This window comes from Manihot esculenta, chromosome 3 (genome assembly GCF_001659605.2).
Source record: "Manihot esculenta cultivar AM560-2 chromosome 3, M.esculenta_v8, whole genome shotgun sequence".
In the NCBI taxonomy this organism is placed as follows: Eukaryota; Viridiplantae; Streptophyta; class Magnoliopsida; order Malpighiales; family Euphorbiaceae; genus Manihot; species Manihot esculenta.
The window spans coordinates 20,738,238-20,763,604 of NC_035163.2; the positions used below are offsets into that span (position 1 = coordinate 20,738,238).

At 34.7% G+C, this 25,367-nt stretch overlaps 3 protein-coding genes across 9 annotated transcripts; all 3 read right to left on the reverse strand.

Moving 5' to 3' along the window:
• Positions 1–3,208: 3,208 nt before the first annotated feature.
• On the reverse strand, positions 3,209–6,996 carry LOC110607763 (interactor of constitutive active ROPs 4). Of its 4 annotated transcripts, none has more exons than XM_021746925.2 (4): positions 6,700–6,996; positions 5,762–5,811; positions 4,932–5,013; positions 3,209–4,488 (listed from the first exon to the last, which is right to left on the reverse strand). In XM_021746925.2, the coding sequence occupies exons 3-4, from the start codon at positions 4,943–4,945 to the stop codon at positions 3,339–3,341; spliced, it is 1,164 nt and encodes a 387-aa protein (XP_021602617.1). In that variant the 5' UTR covers positions 4,946–5,013; positions 5,762–5,811; positions 6,700–6,996; the 3' UTR covers positions 3,209–3,338. The 4 variants fall into 4 exon arrangements, with proteins under 4 accessions (XP_021602617.1, XP_021602616.1, XP_021602619.1 ...); XM_021746924.2 differs by having other exon boundaries at positions 5,708–5,811; XM_021746927.2 differs by lacking the exon at positions 5,762–5,811.
• Positions 6,997–15,475: 8,479 nt separating this feature from the next.
• Positions 15,476–16,486, reverse strand: LOC110607760 (heme-binding protein 2). Its single transcript, XM_021746920.2, has 2 exons — positions 16,147–16,486; positions 15,476–16,044 (listed from the first exon to the last, which is right to left on the reverse strand). The coding sequence occupies exons 1-2, from the start codon at positions 16,425–16,427 to the stop codon at positions 15,612–15,614; spliced, it is 714 nt and encodes a 237-aa protein (XP_021602612.1). The 5' UTR covers positions 16,428–16,486; the 3' UTR covers positions 15,476–15,611.
• Positions 16,487–17,100: 614 nt separating this feature from the next.
• Positions 17,101–23,969, reverse strand: LOC110607761 (C2 domain-containing protein At1g53590). 4 transcript variants are annotated; one of them, XM_043955169.1, is made up of 13 exons: positions 23,834–23,969; positions 23,561–23,733; positions 23,397–23,471; positions 23,124–23,267; positions 22,472–22,567; positions 22,257–22,388; positions 21,087–21,239; positions 20,866–20,907; positions 20,642–20,690; positions 19,230–19,322; positions 18,927–19,149; positions 18,675–18,798; positions 17,101–18,566 (listed from the first exon to the last, which is right to left on the reverse strand). In XM_043955169.1, exons 2-13 carry the CDS (start codon positions 23,684–23,686, stop codon positions 17,451–17,453), a joined length of 2,373 nt encoding a protein of 790 aa, XP_043811104.1. In that variant the 5' UTR covers positions 23,687–23,733; positions 23,834–23,969; the 3' UTR covers positions 17,101–17,450. The 4 variants fall into 4 exon arrangements, with proteins under 4 accessions (XP_043811104.1, XP_043811105.1, XP_043811106.1 ...); XM_043955170.1 differs by having other exon boundaries at positions 18,966–19,149; positions 23,561–23,895; XM_043955171.1 differs by lacking the exons at positions 23,397–23,471; positions 23,561–23,733; positions 23,834–23,969 and adding an exon at positions 22,667–22,789 and having other exon boundaries at positions 23,124–23,252.
• Between the last annotated feature and the right edge of the window lie 1,398 nt (positions 23,970–25,367).

Consider the following 25,367-nt stretch of genomic DNA (forward strand, 5'->3'; position numbering starts at 1 on the left):
GTTCGGGTTCTAACTCAGCAATACTGTCTAAGGTGGTCCGATTGTCCTGAGCCTGAGACTGCAGCTCATGGACTTACCATTGAAGGATAGCCACTCGATCCTCGGTACTTTTAGCCCAATTCTTAAGGGTAATATTTGAATTGTTGGCTTCATCTAGATCCGCTTAGAGCTTGACTACTGACTTTATAGTGTCTTTTATCGTATTTTTCACCTTGGTAACCCAAACTTTTAGCCTTGAGCACTCCTACTGAAGGAGATTTTTATCTGTCTTTTGTGCCTTAAACTCTCTTCTCATAGCCTTGTTCCACTTTTTGGCTAGGTACGCGCACAGAGCACTCTGCATCGCAGAATGGATGACGTTATTGTATAAGTCATCCGTCTCCACCGTGTTCAGGTAATGGTGGTCCCTAGGCCTCAAGGAATTCTTAGCTATGAGAATGAAAAGTCGGAGCTCTTCGAGAAGTGAGTTGACTCGAGTCAGTGCCAACAGTAAGTGTTGGATGCCTTGAGGCCATGGGGCTTCAGTTCCAGCCTCTTCTTGTTGTGGTCCAATTTGGTTGGGCAGTATTGAAGGAGTGCCCCTGAAGGAAGACTTAGGTTGTAACACATTTTGCTCCTCTATTGTTAGAGGCGAAGGGGAAAGAGGAAGCATGACAATCTCTTATGTCCGTCATGCCTGTTTTAGAGGTGGACCGGGCATTCCAGCAACAACCTTGCCTTTTCGGGCAGTACGTGCTGCTTTTGTAAACTTGTTCTTCCCTTTGCCCGCCATATATGAATAAAGTAGAGAGTGAATAAGTAAAATTATGTGAAGGTAAAAATAGTAGAAGTAAAATACCATGCTCTACAGAGAGGGTAGCATCAACCAAGGATTTCGTTACTCAGATGGCCGAGGCAACCGAGCTTGCTCTGCCTGATAATGGCTTTCCATGACAACGTGGCATTCCTCATCGCCATGTTAATGTCCATTATTTGGATTGAGGCTATCTTCTGAAGGAAGTCCAAAGTGGCTTCCTTGTCCCTCCGTGGTTAGACCCCATCATTTCTAAGCTCCATATATAAGTTCCAGTCATTTCAGAGCTATCGAAAACCCCCATATACCCTATGGCAAAGGATGAAAAATTGTTCTTCCAGCTTCAAGGAGGAAGGTATTCGGTTGACGAGGGTCTGGCATTTCTTTTCGTTGAAGAACTATAACTCTTCATTTTTTTCGTGTATCTAGTTGGTATAGTTGGGAGAAGAGTGTGACACTCAGCTTGATATTGTTGTTAAAGCAGATGAACCAGAACACCACCAAAATCCTTCAGCTGTTGGAGTGCAATTGAAAGACTGACAACTTGTGGAATCAGAGGACTTCAATAAAGAATGGGTCCATTGGAAACCGAAGACCCTCATTCAGCTATTTCTCATATATCATGATAGTATCCTCAGTAGAGATCTAGTCATCCATGTGAATATTCCGGTGTGAAGCATAAGCTTGAAAAATCACTCGAGAGATTTGATAATGGTCATGCAAGCAGTCTATGTCCCTCTCAGTCAGCATGGACGCGATGTCATTCACCATGAGGCTGTCATTATCACGTCGCCCTCAATAGAACGATGGGAGCTGGAGTGCGAATAGGGCCTCCGGAGGAAGAGCTTGAGATGGAGCTTCCATCGAAAAAGGATGACAAAGAAGAAAAAAAGGTCCTGTTCATCTTGGGAAATAGGAAAAAAGAACGAAAGTGAGAATTACCTTCAGAAAATAAAAGATTAAACATCAAAGTGGTCGAATCTTTTATAAGCAAAAGAAGACAGTTGAAAACAAAAGTGGTGATCGTAAGAGAAAGAGAGATTTTATATTGTGGTTTTGACGATAGGTTTAAATGCAGCTCGAGAAGCAAAGAAGTTAGTGTTTATGTTTAGAACAGGCAAAGAGACATGGATATGAAGAGTCAATACGTGCATATCACGTGTTCAAAACCATGAAAACAGTTATAATATTTGAATATGAAGAATCGAAGACCGATAGAAGACCTCTGATATGATATAATATTCGCTCAAAATATGCCATAAATTGTCACTGTATGACAGAGTCACGTGGAAAGGTTTTAATAAACCGTGAAACTTGGTCACAGAAATCTCACCATAAAAAAGAAGATTCGGACATTATAATGGTCGATATTTAGAACGATAGAAAACTCGCTCTCTTATGAACCGGTCGAGCTTTTTTCATGACACAAGTTACCGTTAAAGGATAATATCCAGTAGATCCCCATTACGCCTATAATCGTGAGATCCCTTATGTACTAACTGGTACGAGTCAAATTTCCAAAAAATTTACCAACTAATTTCATTTTCTTATAATATAAAAGCAATGCATACCCGAACTTCTTAATCTCAAACAATCTAATTATATTTGCCTTTTTTGATACATTACTAACTTGAAAATTGGAATGGTTGCCCATATACGCTAACCACTTCAACTTCTTTTTTTATTTTCGGCTTATTTTCGGTCATATTAAATGTTAAATTAAAATATTGTATATATAATTTTTTTTATCTTTAACTATAATAATAATAATTTGAAAATAAAATTATTTTAATTTTATGAGATGATTATGCATTTTTATCCACTAAATTAAACTAGATTAGATAATAATCTTATTAACAATATACAATTTTTGTATATATATTTATAGCATCCTTTATTTTATAATGTTGCAATCCAGACTATAGAAAATAAGTTTTTTTTCTAGATTTTTTTCTAATATTTTTTAAATAATAATTATTATATAAAATACATACAAAATACGGTAACAAATTTCGATTTGATTTAATCTGATCGGATTCAAAATAACTCATAATATTCACTCAAAAAAAAAACTCACGATATGTTTTAACCTTTACAACATTTAAAATTATTCGAATTTAAATGATCTAAAACATTAAATATTTAATTAAAGGGTTAATTTAATTATTCAAATTAATTTTGACTTCTGACTAAATCAATTTGAATTTTATATTAATTTCAAATTGATATTCATTTAAATGTCTTTCAATTAATTTATTTTTTAAAATAATTATGATTAAGAAATTAAATCAATACAAAGCCTGCTAGATAGGCTGAATCAGTAAGGATTCAACTCTTTTTTTCTTCCTGAATTGATTATCCAATTTCAACTTAGATTTCCATTTCGTTTCCACCTAATTTCCAATTCCTCGCCCATAAATCAAAGCAAAATATATTAATATCATCTCTGGTGAATTTAACAACGGCTTACATATATTCAATAAACACTGCAAAAGACTTGAATATGCCTACATATCACAGATGCCAACAAGAGGTTGTATCATCTCTATTTCTGGCTCTTCTTTTTCCATAAGTCTCCAAACTTCTTAATGCCAGACCCCTTCCTTTTTCCACTTCCAAAACCATCACCAAACTCATCAGCCATTCCTGGTGATCCCACAAAACCCGCGTACACACCACTGCCACCAACACCACCTGGTGTTTCAAATACACCACCAAAGTGCTTATCCATGGAGCCACACCTCTCGGTTATCCTACCGTTCATCTCCACTGCCCCAGCGAGAACTGCTGCTGCTGCGTCTGCTGCTTTTCTCCACTGCTCTGTCTGCACTCTCATCTTCTTTATTTCAGCCTCCAAGGCCGCCTTGGCTTCTTCTGCAGATTCCAGCTTCTCCTTTAAATGAGCTGCATTTGCTTGGCTTTTTTCTAGCTCTTCTCCCAGCTGAGTTAACCTCATGGACATCTCGTCTTCCTTAGCTTTAGCAGATGAAATGTTTGAAGTTGCTTCTTTCAGTAGATTCTTCAAATTCTCATTCTCCTTCCTGAATGCCTCCAATTCATTTTCTTTCTTTTCTAACTTGGCTTTTAGCATGTTTATCTCATCATCCTTTAAAGCTAAATCATGGACTGATGGCTTTTCTGGCTCTGAAATTGCAAGCAGTTCGGTTGTTATTTTAGTTGTGCAGTTTCCTTCTACCTGATCAATCAAATGGCCAGGTTCAGCCTTGGCCTCAACAGCCTCTTTTTCTATTGGAACTTCAAAAACATCAGTTTCTTGCTGGTTTTTATCAGACATTTCATTCACAACGTTGTTGTCTGCCTTTTCAAGATCCTGAATTTCAGTTGGAGTATGTTTCTCTTCAATTTCCTCAGGCTCAATAATAGTTGGTTTCTTTGCCTTATTCACCAATTCTTGTTGAGCTTCTTTCTTTGCAGCTTCAGCAGAAGCCAACTGCCTTTTCAAAACTTTCAGCTCTTCCTGCGCTTGGCCAAGTTGAGTTTCCAAATCTGCAATTCGGATGCCCAGTTTCTTCTGGTTCAGTGAGTCAGGATGGTGACCTCGTGGGGAGCGACGGTCTCCCAGCTTGGGACTTCGGTCTGTAATTGGTCGATGATGCTGTGAATCTGACTCAGAGCTAGACGTCCTAAGTGGATGCGGACCTCGAGACGACTGCCTTTGAGGAACTTCTGAACCCCTGTTCATCATGAAATCACAAGATGGTTGGCATTATATTGTGCAAGCAAAAGAAATGCATAGCTTACTTCCAGTAACAGGGTTATACAAGATTTTGTTGTAATATACAAATATTTCATGTATGATCTGATTTCGTGTTCAACACGAGTGAAAGAAATTATTCATCCTACAATTGTCTAGTATTGTTAAGGTCAATAATAATGATTATGCAAGTACTGACTTCTGAGTCTTAATTCAACTCATAGAATACCAAAATACTTCGAAACTTGATAAGAAAGGATGATATGCTATGAGAATTCTTGTTTTCTAGCATTCTATCATATCATCCTTTCTTCTCAAGTTTCTATGAGTTGAATTCATATGCAAATAAAAAGAAAAAAAGAAGATAACAAAATTCATATGCATATGAGAATTGCATATTGATGACAAATCGGATTTACTTACCTTGATCTTGGCATTTGATCAACTTAAGGAAAATTGGTTGCAGAACAGCAAGGAGAGCACAGAGAATTGTTCTATGAGGAATCTAACAAGTAAATGAAAGGGAAAATGCAAAAGATAAAATAGAAAATAAAAAGAGTTAGATTGAAGCTCATAAAAAACACTATCAATATAACAAAATTGTAAATAATAATAATAATAATAAAAGGTAAAATCCATATGCAATTCTTTGGTATCCGAGCTTCCTAGTGGTCTTGCCTGGAATGCCAAGCACTTGGTAGGGAACATCAACTTAAGCTTCTTATATGTAAAAGGTTAAAGCATAGGTTTTCAACTTATGAAAATGTTTTGACAAAAGAAAAAACTTATGAAAATGTTTATCTTTCATTGAACTGAGAAAGTGAGAGACAGAGAAAGTTGAGCAAAAGTGCCACTAAAGTAGCATCATGAAAACCTGCAACACTCACACACACACAAAAAGGCACCCTTTTACAAAACCTTCTCTCTCTCTCTCTCTCTCTCTCTCTGTCTCTCTAATGATACAACAACCATCAAACTAGATATACATTACATTTCCCACATGAGCAAATCACAGATACTAGAGAACCAAGGCAGTAACAGTCCTTGGAGGAGAATCCCAGATTTCTAATCTAAAAATATGCACATTTTGTCAAATGTGAAGAAGTGAAAAAATCAGAAAGATTTAAAAAAAAGAAGAAGAAGAAGATTTTCACATCTTTTCTTCTGGTGCATGATTTGTTGATGAATGTGAAAGATACCTGCAAACAAATGCAAGTTGCAATCCTTCAGAGAGGTGGGATTGACAGTCTCACCTGTCATATATAAGAGTTCATTCTGGCCCTCACCTTCCAACTTTGAGACCCTACCATGGGAGCAGGTGTATAGTGTCAACTCTTCTCAATAATTGTACATTGTATATAAAACACCAGCTCATATCAATGATTTTTTTAACCAAACACCCAAAAAAATTTTAAAAAATACAAATATTTTATTAACCTCTCTCCATACGTGAGAATAATACAGGAAATACATGGATATTTGGTAATATGCAAAATGTAATTCAAATCAAGTCTCTCTCTTTTTAGATGTGCTTAATGTCCAAAAAGAAAAATCAATACATGTATGATTGTGCCCTTTTCAACTTTCAGAGGCTAAAGACAGTATCTCAAAATTCAGGCTGGTGATATTTCAAGGGCACTTGAGTCATTTCAACCAAGCTTTTACTGACAAGTGAAGAGCTAAAGCAGATGATGAGCAGAATGCGTAAAAAGTGACAGTGGAATGTCTTAAACACCAGTGGAAGGACCATACACCACGTGCCACCACGCGCGTGCTTGTATGGAAAAAGAGAAACCTCCATTTTCAAAATGTGAAATGAAGACAAAAGAGAAATAGATAGATCTCAAATGTTAAATATTTCTGTCTCTTAACAAAATGTTATATGCAAGAAACAAAAAACTTTTAGAATGCGTTTGGTTGCTGAGAAATGAATCAAAGAGGGGAGGAAAAACTTGGGCTACAACTGGAAATTTTACAAGAGTTTCTCTGGATTCAGAATAATGGGAATGATGAGATTCCAAGTATTCACTTCTTCCTTTCACATCTCTTTTCTCGACAACCAAACACATGACAGTGCTCGAGGAGGGAAGAAGAAGTTAATGATGATGATAATGAAAAGTTAGGAACTTTTGTCTACACTTATAATAAGAAGAAGATAAAAGAAAAAGAGGAAAAAAAAAAAAAAACTCACCTGGGTATCCACTAATTTCAAAACTTGATGAAGGGGTTAGGTTGTAGTGCAGATTGTGAGAAAGAGAAAATCTCCATTAGAGAAGCTTAATCCATGAAAGGCCCATTTGAAGAATGGGATTGACAGAAAATAAGCAAGCTTCTTGAAAGAAAATAAAAGCACAAAGCTTGAGAGAAGGTGTCAGAAGATTTGAATTAAAGCAGGTGAGTGAGAGAGTGTGCAGAGAGAAGAAGATAACTTTGTGGAGAGAACCAACAAACCCTATTAATGTATAAGATATTGTTGAATCTGGGAAATCCAAAAACCTCTAAATGTTTTTTTAACTTGTGTAATTTTGTCTGTTTTCAAAATTTCAAACATTTTTTCAACTGTTAAATTTGGGTGTCTGATTTTCTAAATTCAGTTGTTGGATTTTTGTGAAGATTCCCACTCTCACAGCCTGTCTCGGGTCAAATGAAATAGATTATGAATATATAATTGGGTAATTTGCTGGATCTCTCAGAATTTTAACCAAATTTATATAGTAGTTTTTTATTAAATTTTTAATAATAACTAAAATGCCCATTTAAGTAATAAATGTTTTTGTATAAAAAATTATTTTTATTTATTATTTTAATAATAAAAAAATTGATATACTATTATTTTAATTTTAAAGATTAGTCCACTTGTAGTTTTATCTATTATTTTTTATTTATTATTATACTAAATAATTTTAGTTTTTAAAATATAAAAATTAATATTTTATAAAAAATAAATTTAGATGGACCCTAACTATAATCTATAAGTATAAAATTTAATTTTTAAATTAAGTATAAAATTTTTATACTTATAAAAACCAATCTTAACGGACTCCTAAATATAAATATCAACTTTTAATTTTTAATTAACTATAAAAATTAATCTTTAGTTCTTTAAATGTGTAATTTATATACTTACATAATATAAATCTGTAACTATAAAAATTAATTACAGATTTTAAAAAATTATACTTATAGAATATAGATTTATATTAAAAATTAAAAATATCCAAAATTCATCAACTTTCAAAAATTAAAATAGTACTCTCTTAATTTTTTATTTAAATAATTATATCATTTAAAAGATATTTTAATTATTAAAAAATATATAAATCTTAGTAAATAGTAAATTAATGCTAGTATATATATTTTTTTAAAGAAATGATCATTTTATTAGATTGAAATTAAATTTAAAAATTAATTTATTATTGAAATTTTAATGAAAAATTATTCTAAAGGTTTTGTCGAAACTCAGAGGAAGGTTTCTATAGATTACCCTGTATAATTTAGCTCTTATATTTCCCAACTCCCATAAAAATGTATTTTTCATTCATTTTTTTGATCCTTAATTTATCAGTCAATAATCATATAAAATAAATAAATCTTTTAAAATATATCAAATATGCTTTTTAAAGGATATTTATACCTTTAAATTTTAAGATGAAACAAATAAATTATTCAATTTCACTGGACTATGACTTGCTTCCAATACAAATGTAACAAAATCATGTGCTTATTTGTCTACCAAGGGCCTATATTGATATATTTTTAAATTTTAAAGGTTTTATTGATGAAATTTGATCTCATGAAAAATATTTTTTAATAATAGTAAAAAGAAAATATTTTTTTAATCAAATAAAAAAATAATTTTCTCTTTTGAAAATATAAAATTATTTTCTGTACTTTTATATTTTCATTAAAACTTTTATATAAAAATTGTTTAATAAATTTTATTGTTAAATTTAAATTAAATAATAAAAAATAAATTATTTTATTAAAAAATATTTTTTAAATATAAATTATTTTCTATAAATAAACAAAGAATACAATTGATATAAATACATTAAAACTCAGTTTCAAATTAAATAGTAACCAATTTGACTTTTAAATGGCAAATGTGCTCATTACTGCACACAGATCCATTTTATATTTTTTGTCCTTTTTGTCTTTTTCGCTAATATCTGCTTCTCAGCTACTGTATATTAATTGTGATTATCCATTTAGACAAATTAGTTCTCTTCTTTTCTTTTTTTTTAGTTTGTTTTATAACTAAAGCTATAGATAGTTCTAACTTTGCTAGAAGTCAAGTCTCCTTACCTTTGTTGTTTCTCGCATGAGGTAGAGGGAGCTTCCCTTCGCCTATCTCGGGGAGTGAGTTTGTGCTTCCCACTTTTGAGTAGGTTGTAGATAAATAATTTCGTATTTTCTTCTGTTTTCATGGTAGATCCGTTATTTATATGAGAACTTTTGCTTTGATCTACTTTTTTTTTTTTAGTTTTAATTTGTATTTTTAGTGTTCTTTCTCTTGCATGCAAAAGTGTTTCTGAACAAACCTTCCGTACTTTATTTTCGGGTTTCGTAGAGGAATCTTTATAGTTGTTCATTGGCATCTTTGGAGCCTCTCCATCGCGTTTTGTTTACTTTTTATCGTCGCATTTTGTGGCATACTCATACGCACCATGCTGGTGAGCTCTACCCTTTGAGTCCATCTGCAATGCTTCTTTGAAGGTTATTTCTCATAAGATAAAGAAGGTCTACAAAAATACCAATTCAGAATAAAAAATACGTGGAATAAAGATATGCATGTGGAAGTCTTATCTTGAGTACACATCTAAGTCTTATCTTGAGTACACATCTACTGCTAAATTTTAGTTGCTGCAAAATAAATCAATTAGTTAATTTCTTAAGAGAATCTCTTATATTTATTTTGTTATTAAGTAGCTGTTGAATCCCAAAAGAATAGGGATGTTGTTGAGTTTAGTTCTATTTATAATTCCTTGTATCAGCAGTAGTCTTTACAGAGAATTCAATAAAAAGCATTAGATTTTACTAAACTCTTTTCTTAATAGTTTTGACTAGGACCTATCATTGGTATTAGAGCTATGACTACCAACAAGAAATGAATTGAGAATTTGGAGAGTGGGCTAGGACAACTCCAAGATAGCGTGGGCAGAATGGAGCTTGGGGTTGGGGACAAGTTGCAACACTTGAAGGAGGCTATGATGTGACTTTCTGAGGCAGTAATCTCCAACAGAGATGGAACCAGTAGCAACACGGGTGATCGTACTAGCCACTTTCGTGGTAACAGAGAAGAAGCAGGACGGTCAATGTTTTCTTCAAAATTGGCCAAACTGGAGTTTCCTAAATATTCAGGAGATGATCCTACTGAATGATTTACCCGGGTGGATCAATTCTTTGAATACCAAGACACTTTACCCTCTCAAAAGGTGTCTTTGGCTTCTTTTCATTTGCAAGGGGAAGCCAACCAGTGGTGGCAATGGCTGCGACGAGCATACTAAGAGGAAGGGAAAGAAGTTACCTGGGAAATCTTTGTTGAGGAGTTATGGTCACGGTTTGGTCCTACAGATTGCGAAGACTTTGATGAATCTCTTTCAAAAATAAGACAACTCGGCTCTTTAGGAGACTATCAAAAAGAGTTTGAGAGGTTGGGCAATAGAGTACAAGGATGGACTCAGAAGGCTTTAGTAGGCACGTTCATGGGCGGATTGAAACCTCAAATTGCAGGTGGCATTAGGGTGTTTCAACCGAAGTCATTGAAGGAGGCTATCAGTTTGGCTCGCATGCGGGATGAACAATTAATTCGGCAAAAGAAATATACACGACCATTTGCGCCACAGACTGCTGCATCTCCAACGAAAAGTAAGGCAACAACTCTGATGAAGCGACTTACATGGGAGGAAATGCAGAAAAGAAGGGCACAAGGGCTTTGCTTTAACTGTGATGATAAATTTACTCCTGGGCACAAATGTAACGGGCCACAGTTGCTATTGTTGGATGGGGGATTTGAGGCTGATGATAGTGACAGTGAGGGGCTTGAGGCATACCCCAAAACGCAAGTAGAACCTGAAATATCTCTACATGCTCTCACTGGATGGTCCACAGCTCGAACCAGGAGAGTATCAGCTAAGATCGACTCACATGAGCTAATTGTTCTTATTGATAGCAGGTCAACCCACAATTTCATTAACGAAAAGGTGGTAGGTTTATTGTGATTACCAATGGTGCCGACAGAACCTTTCACTGTAAAAGTACCTCATGGAGACCCTTTGAGATGCAATGCGAAATTCGACAATGTTCCTATTCTACTACAAGGTATTCCTTTCACCATCACATTGTACTCTTTATCACTTATGGGGTTAGATATGGTGCTAGAAGTGCATTGGTTGGAACAATTAGGCATAGTGAGCTGCAACTGGAGGCAAATGACAATGGACTTTGAGTGGAAGGGCCAACACCATCAATTGGAGGGGATCAACAGTCAATCCATTCAGTCTTCTTACTTAGAAGGGATTACGAAGGAGTTAAGATAGGGAAATTTGATGTTCACAATTTGTTTGCAAACTTCATAAGATTGTGTGCTGCAACACATTGATCATGAGATGCAAGTCTTGCTTAAAAAATTTGAAGATGTCTCTCAAGTGCCAACCTAACTTCCTCCAAAAAGAGAAATTGATCATCGCATCAACTTGAAGGACGGGACCAATCTGGTCAATGTTCGACCTTACAGGTATGCCTATTTTCAAAAAGCTGAAATTGAGAAGCAGGTTCATGACATGTTAAAATTGGAGCTAATTAGAGCGAGCACAAGTCTTTTTCCTTCTCATGTTCTTCTAGTTAAGAAAAAAGATAGCACTTAGAGGTTTTGCACTGATTATAGAGCTCTTAATGCTGTAACCATTAAGGACAGATTTTCTATCCCTACTGTTGATGACATGATAGATGAACTATATGGAGCTGTTTACTTTACCAAACTTGACTTAAAATCAGGCTATCACCAGGTTCACGTACATCCACTAGACATACATAAAACTGCCTTCCGAACTCATAATGGCCAATTATGAATATTTAGTCATGCCTTTCGGGTTGTGGAATGCTCCCTCGACCTTTCAAGCCCTTATGAATTCTATATTTCGCCCATTCCTCAGAAAATTCATATTGATTTTCTTTGATGACATTTTAATTTATAGCCCCAATTGGACCATGCATCTTGAACATGTTCAAACGGCTTTGGAAATATTAAGGCACCATAAATTGTTCATCAAAATTAACAAATGTATATTTGGTCAGCAAGAAGTAGAGTACATGGGTCATATTGTGACTTCTAAAGGTGTTAAGGTAGATAAGGGGAAAATCAAGGCTATGCTGGACTGGCCTAGGCCTGCTAATATCTCTAAATTGCATGGTTTTTTAGGACTAACAGGTTATTACAAGGAGTTCGTTCGTAATTATGGGATCATAGCCCGACCGCTGACCGATCTATTGAAAAAGGGACAATTTACATGGTTTGAAGAAGCTGAAAGATCATTTTGCAACTTAAAAGAAGTAATGACTACTACTCCAACACTGACAATGCCTAATTTTAATGAACCATTTGTCATTGCAACTGATGCTTCAAATGGTGGAATTAGAGCAGTCTTGATGCAAGAAGAGAAACCAATAGCACTCATAAGTCGAGCCTTGGAGATTACAAAGCAATCTTGGTCTACATATGCCAAAGAAATGCTGATGATTATTCAAGCTATTTGCACCTAGCGGCCATATTTGCTAGGCAGAAAGTTCTTTATTCAGACTGATCAACGAAGCCTCAAATACCTGATTGAACAACGAATTGTGACGTCGGACAATAAGAGTGGGTATCTAAGTTGTTGGGTTATGATTATGAAATTCTTTACAGACCGGGCCCGGAAAATTCTGTTGCAGATGCATTATCAAGAATAGCAGGCAGCCCTAGCCTTAATTCCTTATTCATTCCACAAACTACTCTGTGGGATGCAGTGAAGGTAGAAACTAAGGATCATCCGTATATGGCTCGCATTGGGAAATCTGCCACTGAGAATCCAGGAGCTCCATACATGTGGCATAATGGTTTGATCTATTATAAGAATCGTGTGGTTATCCCTCCTGATTCTAATATAGTGAAATTGCTCTTGCAAGAATTTCACGACTCCTCATGTGAGGGGCACTCAGGTGTCTTACGAACATATAAGAGAGTGGCTCAACAATTTTATTGGCCATCTATGCAGAGGACAATTCAACAATATATAGCTTATTGCTCTGTATGTCAAAGAAATAAGGTAGCAACTCTATCTCCGGCAGGTCTTCTCCAACCATTACCCATTTCTCACCAAGTCTGGGATGACATTACCATGGATTTCAAGGAAGGGCTTCCCCATCCAATGGCAGGAACACTATTTTGGTTGTGGTTGACCGCCTAAGCAAGTATGCATATTTTTTTACTCTATCTCATCCTTATACTACCAAAGTAGTCGCTGAAAAATTTGTGGAAGGGGTTGTGAAGTTACATGGAATGCCCAAGTCAATTGTTAGTGATCGAGATCCTATTTTCATCAACCATTTTTGGCGAGAATTCTTCAAACTATCAGGTACTAAACTTAACATGAGCTTTACTTATCGTCTGGAGATCGACGGCCAATTTGAAGTAATTAACAGATGTGTTGAGCAGTATCTTTGATGTTTTGTTGTGCAACAGCCCCACAAGTGGAGTTCTTATCTACCTTGGGCTGAATTTTGGTACAATACCACTTACCACAGTTCTATTGGGATGACTCCATTTCAAGCACTTTATGGCAGACCTCCACCAACTATTCCCCAATACGAAATGGGTCACTCTCCTGTTCATGAAGTAGATAAATCATTGGCAACGCGAGATGCAATTATACAGTAACTCAAGGGCAACTTATCTTCTGCAGTCAATCAAATGAAACAAACAGCTAATTCCAAAAGGCGCGATGTTAACTTTCAAGTGGGAGATTCCATTTACCTCAAACTTCATCCTTATCGGTAGCAAACGGTGTATAAGCGAGCTTATCAAAAGTTGGCTAGCCATTTTTATAGACCGTTTCCCATTGAAGCAAGAATTGGGAAAATTGCATACAAACTCCAATTACCTGGGGGTCAGGGATCCATCCCGTCTTCCATGTGTCGCTGCTTAAAAAACACATTGGGGAAACACACGCCACTATCCCAGAATTGCCACTATAGCTGATGATGGGGAAATTATGGTGGAACCAATAAGAATTTTGGAGACTAGGTGGGTTATGAAGAGATCACAATTCGTTGAAGAAAGTCTTGTCCAGTGGAAGAACTTATCTGCGACCTGGGAAAATACACAACAGTTGAAAGATAAATTCCTCAATTTGAACCTTGAGGAGAAGGTTCCTTTCAAAGAGGGGGGCAATGATAAAATAAGAAGGTCCACAAGAATGTCAATTCAGAATAAAAAATACATGGACTAAAAATAGGCTTTTAATTTAAAATGGAACAAATAGGCTTTTAATTTTAAAAAGACATCAAAAGAGATTGAAGTATAACTTGCTTTCGATTCAAATACAAAGAAAGTTGTGTAAGAAAATCCTGTAAGCATGGGATATTCATCAATTATCCTGTGTATCTGATTGTTTTTTTTTTTTTTTTAATCTTTTTGCCCAAGGTAAGTATATATTAAGATTTGAAACAAATTGCATACTCTGGTTATCATGCAAATCTTGATGTACTGGAGTTTAGATTAATGAATATGGAAGAAAACTTAGCTGAGGTGGATTTACCCTTTGTTTGAATATGTGTACAATGGAAAAGGAAGGAAAATAAATGATAGAAAATAAGGGAAGATTCTTATTTTGCATTGTTTGGAAAGGAAAAGGAAAATAACTTTTATGTTTCTGTACTCGTTTTCTCTCCGAATTCGAGAGAAAATAATAAAAGAAAGAGATTTTGCTTTGAAAATCTTTTGAATACTCGGCATAGATGGAGCATCGTTTGCAGGCATTTATAACTAAGACAAAGTCACTTTCAACCAGAAAAATCTTTATTTCTTACTAGAATCAAGATTTTTGGACATGCCATACTTTCTAAAAGTAAGAGATCCGTAATGGGATTCCATCTCGACATGCTATATATTCCATGAATTTATTCACCGTAAAACTGAATAGTGAATAAAGTATAAAGTTTAGATATTTCCAATCAAAGTAATCCTAAAACCACTCCTCTAAGTTTGAATTGCCAAGGAAAACTATGAGGAGTATTTGTTAATTTGTCATCCTATATATATATATAAACTTGAAATTACAAAAAGGCTCCTAGGACTTCAAATATTACACCTACAGCTAGTTTATTTGAATAGACATACTAATGGAACTCATAAATGACTAGAAAATGCCCTATCCCAATTAAAATGTATTACCATAATTGTTAATTTCTTTGCTTTCTTGTCATCTAGATGAGAAAGTAACCAATCAAGGTCCATTTCACTGTCTGAGATTGGGAGCTAGGCCATGGAATTTGTGGCTTCTGTTTCTTTATGCAGTATAACTTTTATATGGGTGTGAAATTTTCTAGTGATCACAGTTCCTATCTTGTGTCAAAAATGTCTCTTTCTTTGATCCTGTTGTCGAGTAAGCTGTCCAGCAACAAGTTCCACCTCATGCAAGATGCTACTCATCAAAGGAGTTGGAAACCTTCAAATGGGGACATGGCAAATCAAGCAGCCACTTTTTTCGGCTCGGAGCCATCATTAGGTGTCAAACCAGAAAATGGTATAGGCCTGAAAACCACACTAATGGAATTCTGGGGAGCATAAGCAGGATTGTTGCACAAATCCAACAGTAGTCCATGTTCTTTCTCAAACTGTTTTTTTTTTTTTTGAAGTTAAACCAAAAAAGAAAAACAAATTGCAGTGTTTTTTGAAAGCCATGAATTTGATAATGCATCTTGCTGGAGAATTGATAGCAAAAACACAGGCACCTTTATTCAATATCACTACAACAGAAAACTTTAAACAGTTCATCCACCATAAGAGCTTGCGTGGCTAGTTTCATCAAGAACATGGTACATGTATGACTATTAACTCTTATTATCTCAAATCCTGAGCTGATCATCTATGTCAAATAACATCCATATCTCATTAACCCTGTGATCAAATTCAAATGGAGAATTGTACTGTGCAACTGTATACACAGAAGTAGCATCACCTTCATGGCTTTTCTGAATTGCAGTAGCCCATATAGTGCCTGCTAGGCTATCTGCCAAAGCAGCAGCTTCCTCTCCAACATCTGAATCTGAGACAAATCCACTGAATTGCCTTACTGCTGCATATGTTTGTTTCCATCTTTGAACATGGAGGCCTTCTGCAGGAGGTGGATTTGCTTGATTCTCTTTTGGAACGTAGAAACTGACAGTGAATGAGGATTCACAGAAAGGTCCATCACTTGGAGAAACTTCAGTAATAACTGGACCTGTCATCTCTATCTTTTCTCCATAGTTATTCTTCCCTTGAATGTAGTTAAATAGCCTGTGGACCACAAAGGCATTGAAAGCAAAGCAAAGCAGAGCAATCAAGATCATGCACTGTGCCTAAAAATAAGTGAAGAACAGATGAAGGAAGAGATCTTACTGTAGGAAACCAGTTCTGGAGGCTTCAACAATGGAGATGTCTTGGATGGGAGAAGTCGACATCCAAACAGAAGAGTTGTATCTGCGAATTTCATACCCATCACCAACTTCTATAACATCATAAGATGGACACTCTATTCTCTTGCAAGTTGGTGGGTATATTTCTAATCTGCTGCTACTGCTGCTGATAGGTTCTTGCCACAGCCCAAAGTTTGCACTTCCCAGAAGACTCAGAACCAGTGATAGCTTGGTGAAGAGCATGTGTAAGCTAAAGCCAGCCATTGGAGCTCAAGTGCTTGATTGCTTTGAAAAAGTTTGGAGGTTGAAGATATTAGAGATTGATAGATAGAAAGAATAGAAGCAGTATGGTCCACATATTTATTTCATTCGTGTGGATGTCTTTATGACTTGTGGCAGGGCATGGATGGAGGAAAAAACAAAACAAAAAAATAACTTCCAACACTGAGAGCTTTATGCTCGTATAGGCATCTTAAAAGTTTGTTTTTTTTTTTTTTTTTTTTTTTTTTCAAATTGAAGTGTTTAAAAGTAATTTTATTTTTAAAATTTACGTATTTAAAAACAATATTTTTTAAAATATAAATACTTACTAGATTATTATTAAAATTAAAATATTTAATAAATAAAAATATTAAAATATAGATATACAAATATATATTTAGTCTTTATTTTTTTATTTTTTAAAAATTTTTAAATAAAAATAAATTTTTAAAATACTTAAATTAGATAAGAATCGATTATTGATTTGATATGTGATTTATCTAGTCCAAGTATGAGAACTCTTTTAGCATCTCAGTTAAATAAAAAATAAAAAAAACTATTTCATACACACAAATTTTTTTTTCAAAAAGTAAATAGGTCTAAAATGTTCATCTTTTTAAAATAAACTAAAATCATATTAGAATTCATTTAAATTTCTTTCATGTAAAATGAAAAGTTTCAACAAAAGAACTGCAAATAGCTCCTCTTCTCATATAAAAACAAACTACACCCATCTTTCCAACACCCATCAATAGCAACTCTTTAAATATGGCTAGTATTATCATATGGAGAATTCCCATATGAGAATGTACAAACAGTTTCAAGTATACCACCAAATAAAAAAGCTTCACATAGAATCAAATAAGATTGGGAAATATACAAAATAATGAACAATGAATATTTTCAGCAACTGTACAGGATGGAGGAAACCATTTTTATATACTAACTACTAATTCACATTCTGCCAAGCAAAAAAAGCTGTTACTTAACCTGTCCTTCCAATTTCTCTTGAAAGAGCTGAGGATTTCAGGACTCCCCCTGTCTATTACCATCCAATTTCTTACCACATGGCTGAAGGTTGGATAACTCCTCCATTTCATTAGCATCCAATTTCTTTTCAGATTGCTGACAGTTCGACGACTCCTCAATGCCACTATTCGAGATGGTCACCTCATTCTCATCTACACTCTCCAGGCCATTGACATTTACCTTCTTCATTTGGCCCTCTGCATCAAGTGCAAACTCACTCGAACCAGCCTGCAGGACATTCTCCTTGTTTTTATCAGAATCGTCATTACCATGATAGGAAGATGTGGAACTAGAAACAACTGGGACTCTTTCAACTTGAGAAGATGATCGAGATTCATTATTGGAAGAATCAGACTCTGGATATATTTCTAATTCTTTTGCACCAGATAACTTGCTTCGTGATTTTCCTAACGCTTTTCGGGAAAGAACATGCTTTAGGCTACGAGCAGACTTTTCAGCACGTTTAAAAATATTCTTTGCCTTGTCTTTGACATTTACCTTCCCCGGACTTTCCGGCACACTTCCCTCAGGACTCAAAACCAAATCAACTTCTTTTGAACTCTCAACCACTGTAGACTTAGGAAGGTTGTCTTCCACTATGGAATTTACATCCATCTCCTGGTTACCGGCTTTAATGTTAGCATGAGGAGATTGAACAGTCTCATCATTGCTGTCCAAATGTTCCTCGTTTTTAGAACCTTTATGAAATACTAATCTAATCTTATGTAAACCCTTCCAGACTTTGTTCGCTGACCTTTTACCCTCTAGGGTATCATCCGTACTGCTACTCTCGTTGTTAAGGGGCCCAGAAGTTGCAGAATGAGTTCCGCCCAATGAATTATGAGGAACTTCACCAACTTCATTGTCTTGGCACTTAATCTTCCCCTTTCTAGGCTCCCAAATTTCTCGCACTTCATTTCCAGATTGATGTACCCATATCCCAGTTTCCTGTTGCCCTTCAATGTTTACAGGATCAAAATTATCTAGCACTCGAGGTGACCTATCTGATGTTGTGGATGAGGAAAAGGAAGCTCTACTTGCAGTCTCACTTACAAAGGAATCTCTTAGTTCTCCCTTGCTCAGTGTTTCTCCATAAAAAATACTAGCACCAGCCTGAACAAATCTCATTGGATAATCCATGAGACAAGTGCACTATGTTTTTTGTTTAAAATGAAACCTGAATTTTTCGTTTGCTCTCAATTAGAATTTTATGGATATTACCTTTCTATTTTCTTCAAGAACAGTTATGGCAAGATGCAGCCTCCCCATTTTAATTTTCTGGAGTGGCAACCACATGTCATGTCTCTCACCATCTCTAAGATCATTGATGCTAATGGTACAATCCCTGCAGGTAATAGAAGATAAGATACATTATTACATCAATAAAATTAAATTAAACAGAAAGGTCCACCACCATATACATATAAAACAAAAATGTATAGCCTTTGTTCTTGAGAATAATGAAAAGATAACCATTTAACCATGTTCGTATGACGTGGAGAAGAAACAAACCCAAGGGAATCATCAACAAAATGTTCCTTGTCAAGTACTTCAATAGCCAGAACGTTAGGCAAATCCCATCCGCAAATGGGGATCTTGAATTCTTCATGCCATTTCGGAGCCAAAGTTTTCCTTTGTGTCTTTGTCATGAATTTGTAAGGGCCAAGTTGCCCTTTAACGTATGGATCAGCCAATCCTGAAAAAGGAAAAAAATTATATCTCATATGTGTGGAAAATCAAAAGGCTAAAGATAAAACATTAGCAGCTTAAGTCAACCATTTAAGTCAGACGGTTTCATGTCAGCTGCTTCCACAACTTCAACTTTGGCATAAGCAACAGGTACCTTCTCGTCAACAGAGAACCAATTTTCTGACAAGAAAACAATTATTAAAAGGTTAAAATTGCACCAGATTCTCAAATAACTACCAGAATAGCTTGTAGAAGTTATCAAGTGCCATTATTACAACCATCATTTATCTTCCTAAAACAGAGATCATAAGCTAAGGTTGCTCACAAACAAACGTAACAACTCTGATACTCCGACTCTTCATTTTGCCATGCCATACCTGTTGACACGATGGCATGGGACACAATATGGAATATGTGTCCAGCACATATTCATACAGTCTAACTCTCGAGTTATAAAGATCTCTAAAGATGAAAGACGGTCTTTTCGCTCAAGATGAAGAATATGAATAATAAAGCATTTTTTTGCCGTAGTTTACATGATATGCTATGTATTTGATAATCTATGCAGACTCTAATTATTAATTATATAATTTTATATTTTTTAGTTTGTTGTATTTCATATAACATGACATATCCAACCACCCTTTTCCAAATTTAAATCTATATCCCTGTATCATCTATTTAGAAAGTTGACAAGTCAACATTAAGGATATGTACTCATTTTTTACACTCATACCCTAGCCCAGATATCATGGCATAACAGCATATTCTCGCAATCACAAAGAACTTTATCAAATGCTCAATCCATAACACTCAGTCTCAAATTTACTTGGCATTTAATACAATGTAGAGATGAGAAAAAGCTTTACACGAATTCTTTTACTTAAGACTAATATCACAGCATATGAGCTCTTAAATAATAAAACAATAGAACAAATTAATAAGCCTACGTTCATTGAACCATATTACCAGAATAATGTGTTTTAGGGGACATCCTTTCAAGCTCATACACAATGGGAATCAATATTTCTTTCAAATCCACATACAATGGGAATCAGTATGCCTGACTTCTTTGCGAAACAGAGTTCCTTGCATTAACCTTCCTAAAAATTTCCATTTGATGCCAAAATATGCTTCTGCAATCTGAAGTGCACTTAATATTTTCTCATCCCCACTCTAAATCAATGTTGTATTTTTCTCCTTTTTTAATTTCTAACTTTTTAAACCATAATTGTGAACTGAAAAATGCTAATGACAGTGGATGTGAAAACATTTTCAGCGCATTATTAATGGCTAAACCCTAGTTCTGAAAACTAGATCAACACCAACAGAAGAAAAATAGATATGCACTCCACTTAAAAAGAAAAAATCACAATCTGAGGAATTTCCCTAGAAGCATTGATAAACAAGGAGCCAACCACTCAGAAAAATATATCAACAAAGCATTTAACCATAGTTCCACATTGAAGTCCTATTAACATTTCCTATCAATAAATCACCTGACTCTGCTGAAGCAAATTTCTCCACATCCACAACTAGCTTGTTAGGCTGCAATCAAGCAAATAATTATATATATGAAACACTACTGTCAATTTTCATAAATATGAGAAAGACTGTCACTCATCATCAGCTGAAGAATTCTCAATGGACAATCCCAAAGAAAAGGTTAGATTTGGCCTTAATCCTAATGCACACCTTGGCCCTCGATTTCCAAAAAGAATACCTGAACCAGTGTCTGCTCAAATGCAACTGACAGAAGCTTGTCCTAATCAAGTCAAAGACTGCATGTAAGATTGGATAGAGACAACAGGCTGATGAAGATATGTGTGTGGCTGTGCAAGGCATTTTAATGTACTACACACACAAACAGAGATAGGAAAACAGGAAAAAGGAAAATAGAAATTCAAAGAAATCCTTTTGAAAATTTGTTTGGATACCACTTACTAGCCATCCAGCAACCCCCGGAAGTTCAGTAACATCAATGCCACGATGGAAGATAGGTTTGATAGTCATTTGAACATAAGGTGGCTCAGCAAAGCATACCCTCAAACGGCCAAGGAAAGGCCAGCAGGGAAGGAATTTCACTCCAATCAAGACCTAAAATGGATGGGCAACAATTGAAGCAAAAGTAATCCTAATCCAATTACAGCAAAGAGGGGGAGGGGAGGGTCAATGATGTCACATCCTGGGATAGTAAGTTCATCATCCATTGCAAGGATCTCGTTTTCCAAATAAGAAAAAATGCACCTATCAGGCTTCATGTGTGACAAAAGATCCAGAATTCCACATGCTTCCAAATATTCAAGTAAATGAATTAATCATCCTATTCTCAATATGCAACATGCAATTTGCCAAGGAATAATGATTTATTATCATGGAACAGCCTCATAAGTCGTAAGCAATGCCCTTTGTGTCTGTGTGGAAAAAACATAGGCAGAAAATTTCCTTAGTAGCTTATTGATAGATATTAGAGACAAAGCTAACGATATCAAAGATTTATTTATGTTCGAACATCCTAAAGTTAGCATAAAAATAAATAAATAAAGCCAAATATGGAGATACCTCATATGAGGTAAAGCTATATAACCAAAGAGTGACCTGACATTTCAGCAGAAGTAGAATAGACATGAACAGCATCATGCAAGTCATGCCATGTCTTACCATTACAAGGAACTCTTTCCCTTTTGATATTTATACTCATGAAACAGATGTTCAGTTATCATTATTCATCAATGATTTGCATGATACACTATAGCAACAAAAATTAAAAAATAAGATTCCAAAAAATTTAAGATGTTTCTCCAGAACTATAGGTGAAATGCTATGTTCCAAACTTTTCAAAGTAAACTTAAATTACTTTGTTTCACATTTTCACTATATGCAAATACTTTAAGATGTTTTCTGCATGATATGATTAAAATTCATTTCTAAGAGAATTTTTGCAACTGCTTCACTTCAAATGCATGCATTGTCACTCACCCACCATCCATATGCCCTTCTTGGATTCAAGACTATCGGAATTGCTCGTAAGAAAACATAAATACATCTTGCCTACTTCTAATTAACATATATCAGAATACCAGTCATGAAATTCAATGAATTCAACCTCTATACCTTCCCTTCAACATGCATAGCTGTCATATGCAACTTTGTTGACATTCCAAATCCCAGCATTCTCCTTAATTTGACAGCAAGTACCGCATTCATATCATCTGCCGTACAAAAGTTCATTCCCAATTCCAATGCCTGCACTATTTTGAACAAATAAGGAACACATAACAGCCACAAAGTCTATAACAAGAGAGATCAGCATGCTTGGTGATATATACCAAGTGGTCGTCACTGGAACATTGGCGGAGAACCCTCATTTCTGTGAACATTGGTGGATTTCTTCCCAAATACATGTGTTGAACCACAACCTTTTTCTGCACATTTAGCATATGCAATCAGAAACAGCCCACAAATTGAATCAAAAAAGTTTTCACATACAAATTTAAATTTTCCATGGAAAACATGACACGTACAGATGACGAGCACCAGCAAAAGATTTGTCAAATGACTATTTAAAATAATCATTCCATCTTCTAAAACTCTTCCACTTGCACACTAAAAGAAGTCATACTGAAACTGGATATCCCAGAACAATGCTTCAAAAAGGAAAATTTGAATTGCACTCAAGGTTATTGATTGAATCAAATACACATATTTTGGAAGTTAGTATTAAGAATACATACACATGGACATGAGACTCAGGTATTCCAAAATCTTAATTGATTTTCTCAACCACTTGAAGTGATAAAGGATAAAATTCACGTTCGTGTTGTAAACTTAACATGGGTAATTTTTCAGGCTAAAGTAGCAAGCCAACCATGACTGACTAGCCTCTAACAAAAGGATCATCATACTTGGAACATAGACCAGTCAAATCGAAAAGATAACATGAAAAAATAGTAAATAAGTATGAGATAGGAGGATTCATACAGCGGTCCATGGCTTATACTTGTCCAAGAACCAAGGTATAATGGGGAGTAGAATCTTCTGCGTTGCAATATGCTCCATACAAATAGGCCACATTTTTTCCACAGCATGGTTCAACCACCGAACAGTTTCAGAATCAGAGAGCACCTGAAGAAACTCAGAAAGAAGTTTTAGCTTTTGTACTAACAAAAAGAAGAATAACTGAATAAACATAGTCTTAAGAGAAAATTGGAAAATATTCAAGAATATGATGAACCCAATCCAAATTAAACTTACTTTTTTCTGATTAGCTTGCTTTTTTTCCTGGAACTGCAATTTCCTTGTCAATCGCATGACATACCTCTCGTGAACCTTTCAGAAAAAGAAATCCATCAGCAGAAAATCAAAAAACAAAAGAAGAAAAAAGAATAAATTGAAGAGGAAGAAGAATCAATAGATACCGCAAAAAGATATATGAAAGAAATGCAGCAGGCAACTGGGTGGCATCGATTGTAAAAAGAAAGCAACGAAAGCAAGAACAGAACGATGCCCACATGATGCATTATGGATATCCGTGTAAAATCCATCTCTCTCGTTCTCTTCACCTTCTAGTATCACTTATTGAAGAGCATCTCTAAATCAAAATCCCATCATGGAATCAATCACATTGAAATCCCATACAAGTAAATAAATGGAAGTAAGTTTTGATTTTCCGGCAAAGAAACGGAACAAACCAAATAAGCAAAGGCAAGAAGAAGCAGAGGAAAAGCACATCGTTCATCGCAGGGACGTATAACCATTATATTATCGGGCCGCGCATTGCGCGGTTTGCTTTGCTAATATTAATTTAATTTAGGAAAAAATACTAATAGGTCGCTGTAGTATAAAAAATGCATTATTTAATCCTTAAATTTAAAAAACATATTAAAACATATATACTTTTAAAAAATCAATCAATAAATTTTCACATGTTATATATATTAAATAATAAAATATTTACCGGTTAAAATTATTAAATAATTAATTAAAATTTTTTAAAATTTTATAAATATTTTGAAGGATTTTTTAATAATTTTTTTTATTATAAAAAATAAATAATATATTTACTTTTTTATTTAATTAAATTTAAAATATATATTTTATTTTTTAAATATTATAAAATGAGTGATAAAATAATTAAATTATATATATATTATTTTTTTTAACATTTAAAACATTTAATAAGGCAGTACAGGAAGAAAAGAGATGGAATGGTGCCAAAATCTAAAATTTACAATAAAATGTTATAAACGTGTAATAAAATAAAGACTAATTGGATAATTATTGTGGATATGTTCTTTAAATTATTTAAATAAGTGTGCTTATATATATTATAAAATCTCATTAAAGTAATTTTTAAAAAGTATTTATTAATTAATTAGTATTAATTAGTCTATAATTATATAATCTCCTTTAAATATGTACAGATTATATTCACACTTTAATATTTCTCTTAAATTGGAGTATAGATATTTATTATGCTCAATTTATTATAAAGATATTCTATTCGAGTGTCATTTAAAATTTTGATGACTAGATCACTTAGTTGTTTTCCTATTTTCATATAAATTAAATTTTTTTGAATTTTCTCATGAATAAAATGATAATCAACTTCAATATATTTAGTTCGTTCATAGTATTAGATTGAAAGTAATGTGAAAAGCAATTTGATTATTAATTGAATCTTCTCACGGATAATGTAACGACCCCAAAATGGACCGCCACCGGCGCTAGGATTCAGGTCGGCTTAAGGCCGCCAGAACCCGTAGCAAGCCTGCAATACTCTCTGTGCACCTGTAAAACTCATACATGATACATTTTCTGTGAAAATAAAAACTCTTTGCTGAACCAAGGCTTAACCTGTGCATGCACTATCTCTGTACTCTGTACTCTGTACTCTGTACTCTGTACTCTGTACTCTGTACTCTGTACTCTGTACTCTGTACTCTGTACCCCTGACTAGAGCTTGCTCTAGATGGGTTAACTCATACCTGTTAAGCCTGGTTATAAAACATATATACATATACAGATCATGTATGTAACAAAAGCTTTACAACACAATACAACTAAGTCAAGCACAACTCTAACGGTATACACAACTATAACATCTTTTTACAATTTACATGTCCACTTTATACTCTTACACGCTCTTTTACTCTTTCTGTACTCTGCTGGACTGTCCCTGTACACTGTACACTGAACCTGCAAAACTGGGGTTAAGGGAGTGGG

Excerpts from the sequence above, each read along its gene's own strand:
- LOC110607760 (XM_021746920.2), bottom strand. The coding sequence starts at position 16,427 with ATGGCTGGCTTTAGCTTACACATGCTCTTCACCAAGCTATCACTGGTT. Across the intron at positions 16,045-16,146 it reads TCCAGAACTGGTTTCCTACA|GCTATTTAACTACATTCAAG; the intron begins GTAAGATCTCTT and ends TGTGGTCCACAG.
- LOC110607761 (XM_043955169.1), bottom strand. The coding sequence starts at position 23,686 with ATGGATTTTACACGGATATCCATAATGCATCATGTGGGCATCGTTCTG. Across the intron at positions 20,691-20,865 it reads TTGAGCAGACACTGGTTCAG|CCTAACAAGCTAGTTGTGGA; the intron begins GTATTCTTTTTG and ends GCTTGATTGCAG. Across the intron at positions 18,799-18,926 it reads CATACGAACATGGTTAAATG|GGATTGTACCATTAGCATCA; the intron begins GTTATCTTTTCA and ends TATTACCTGCAG.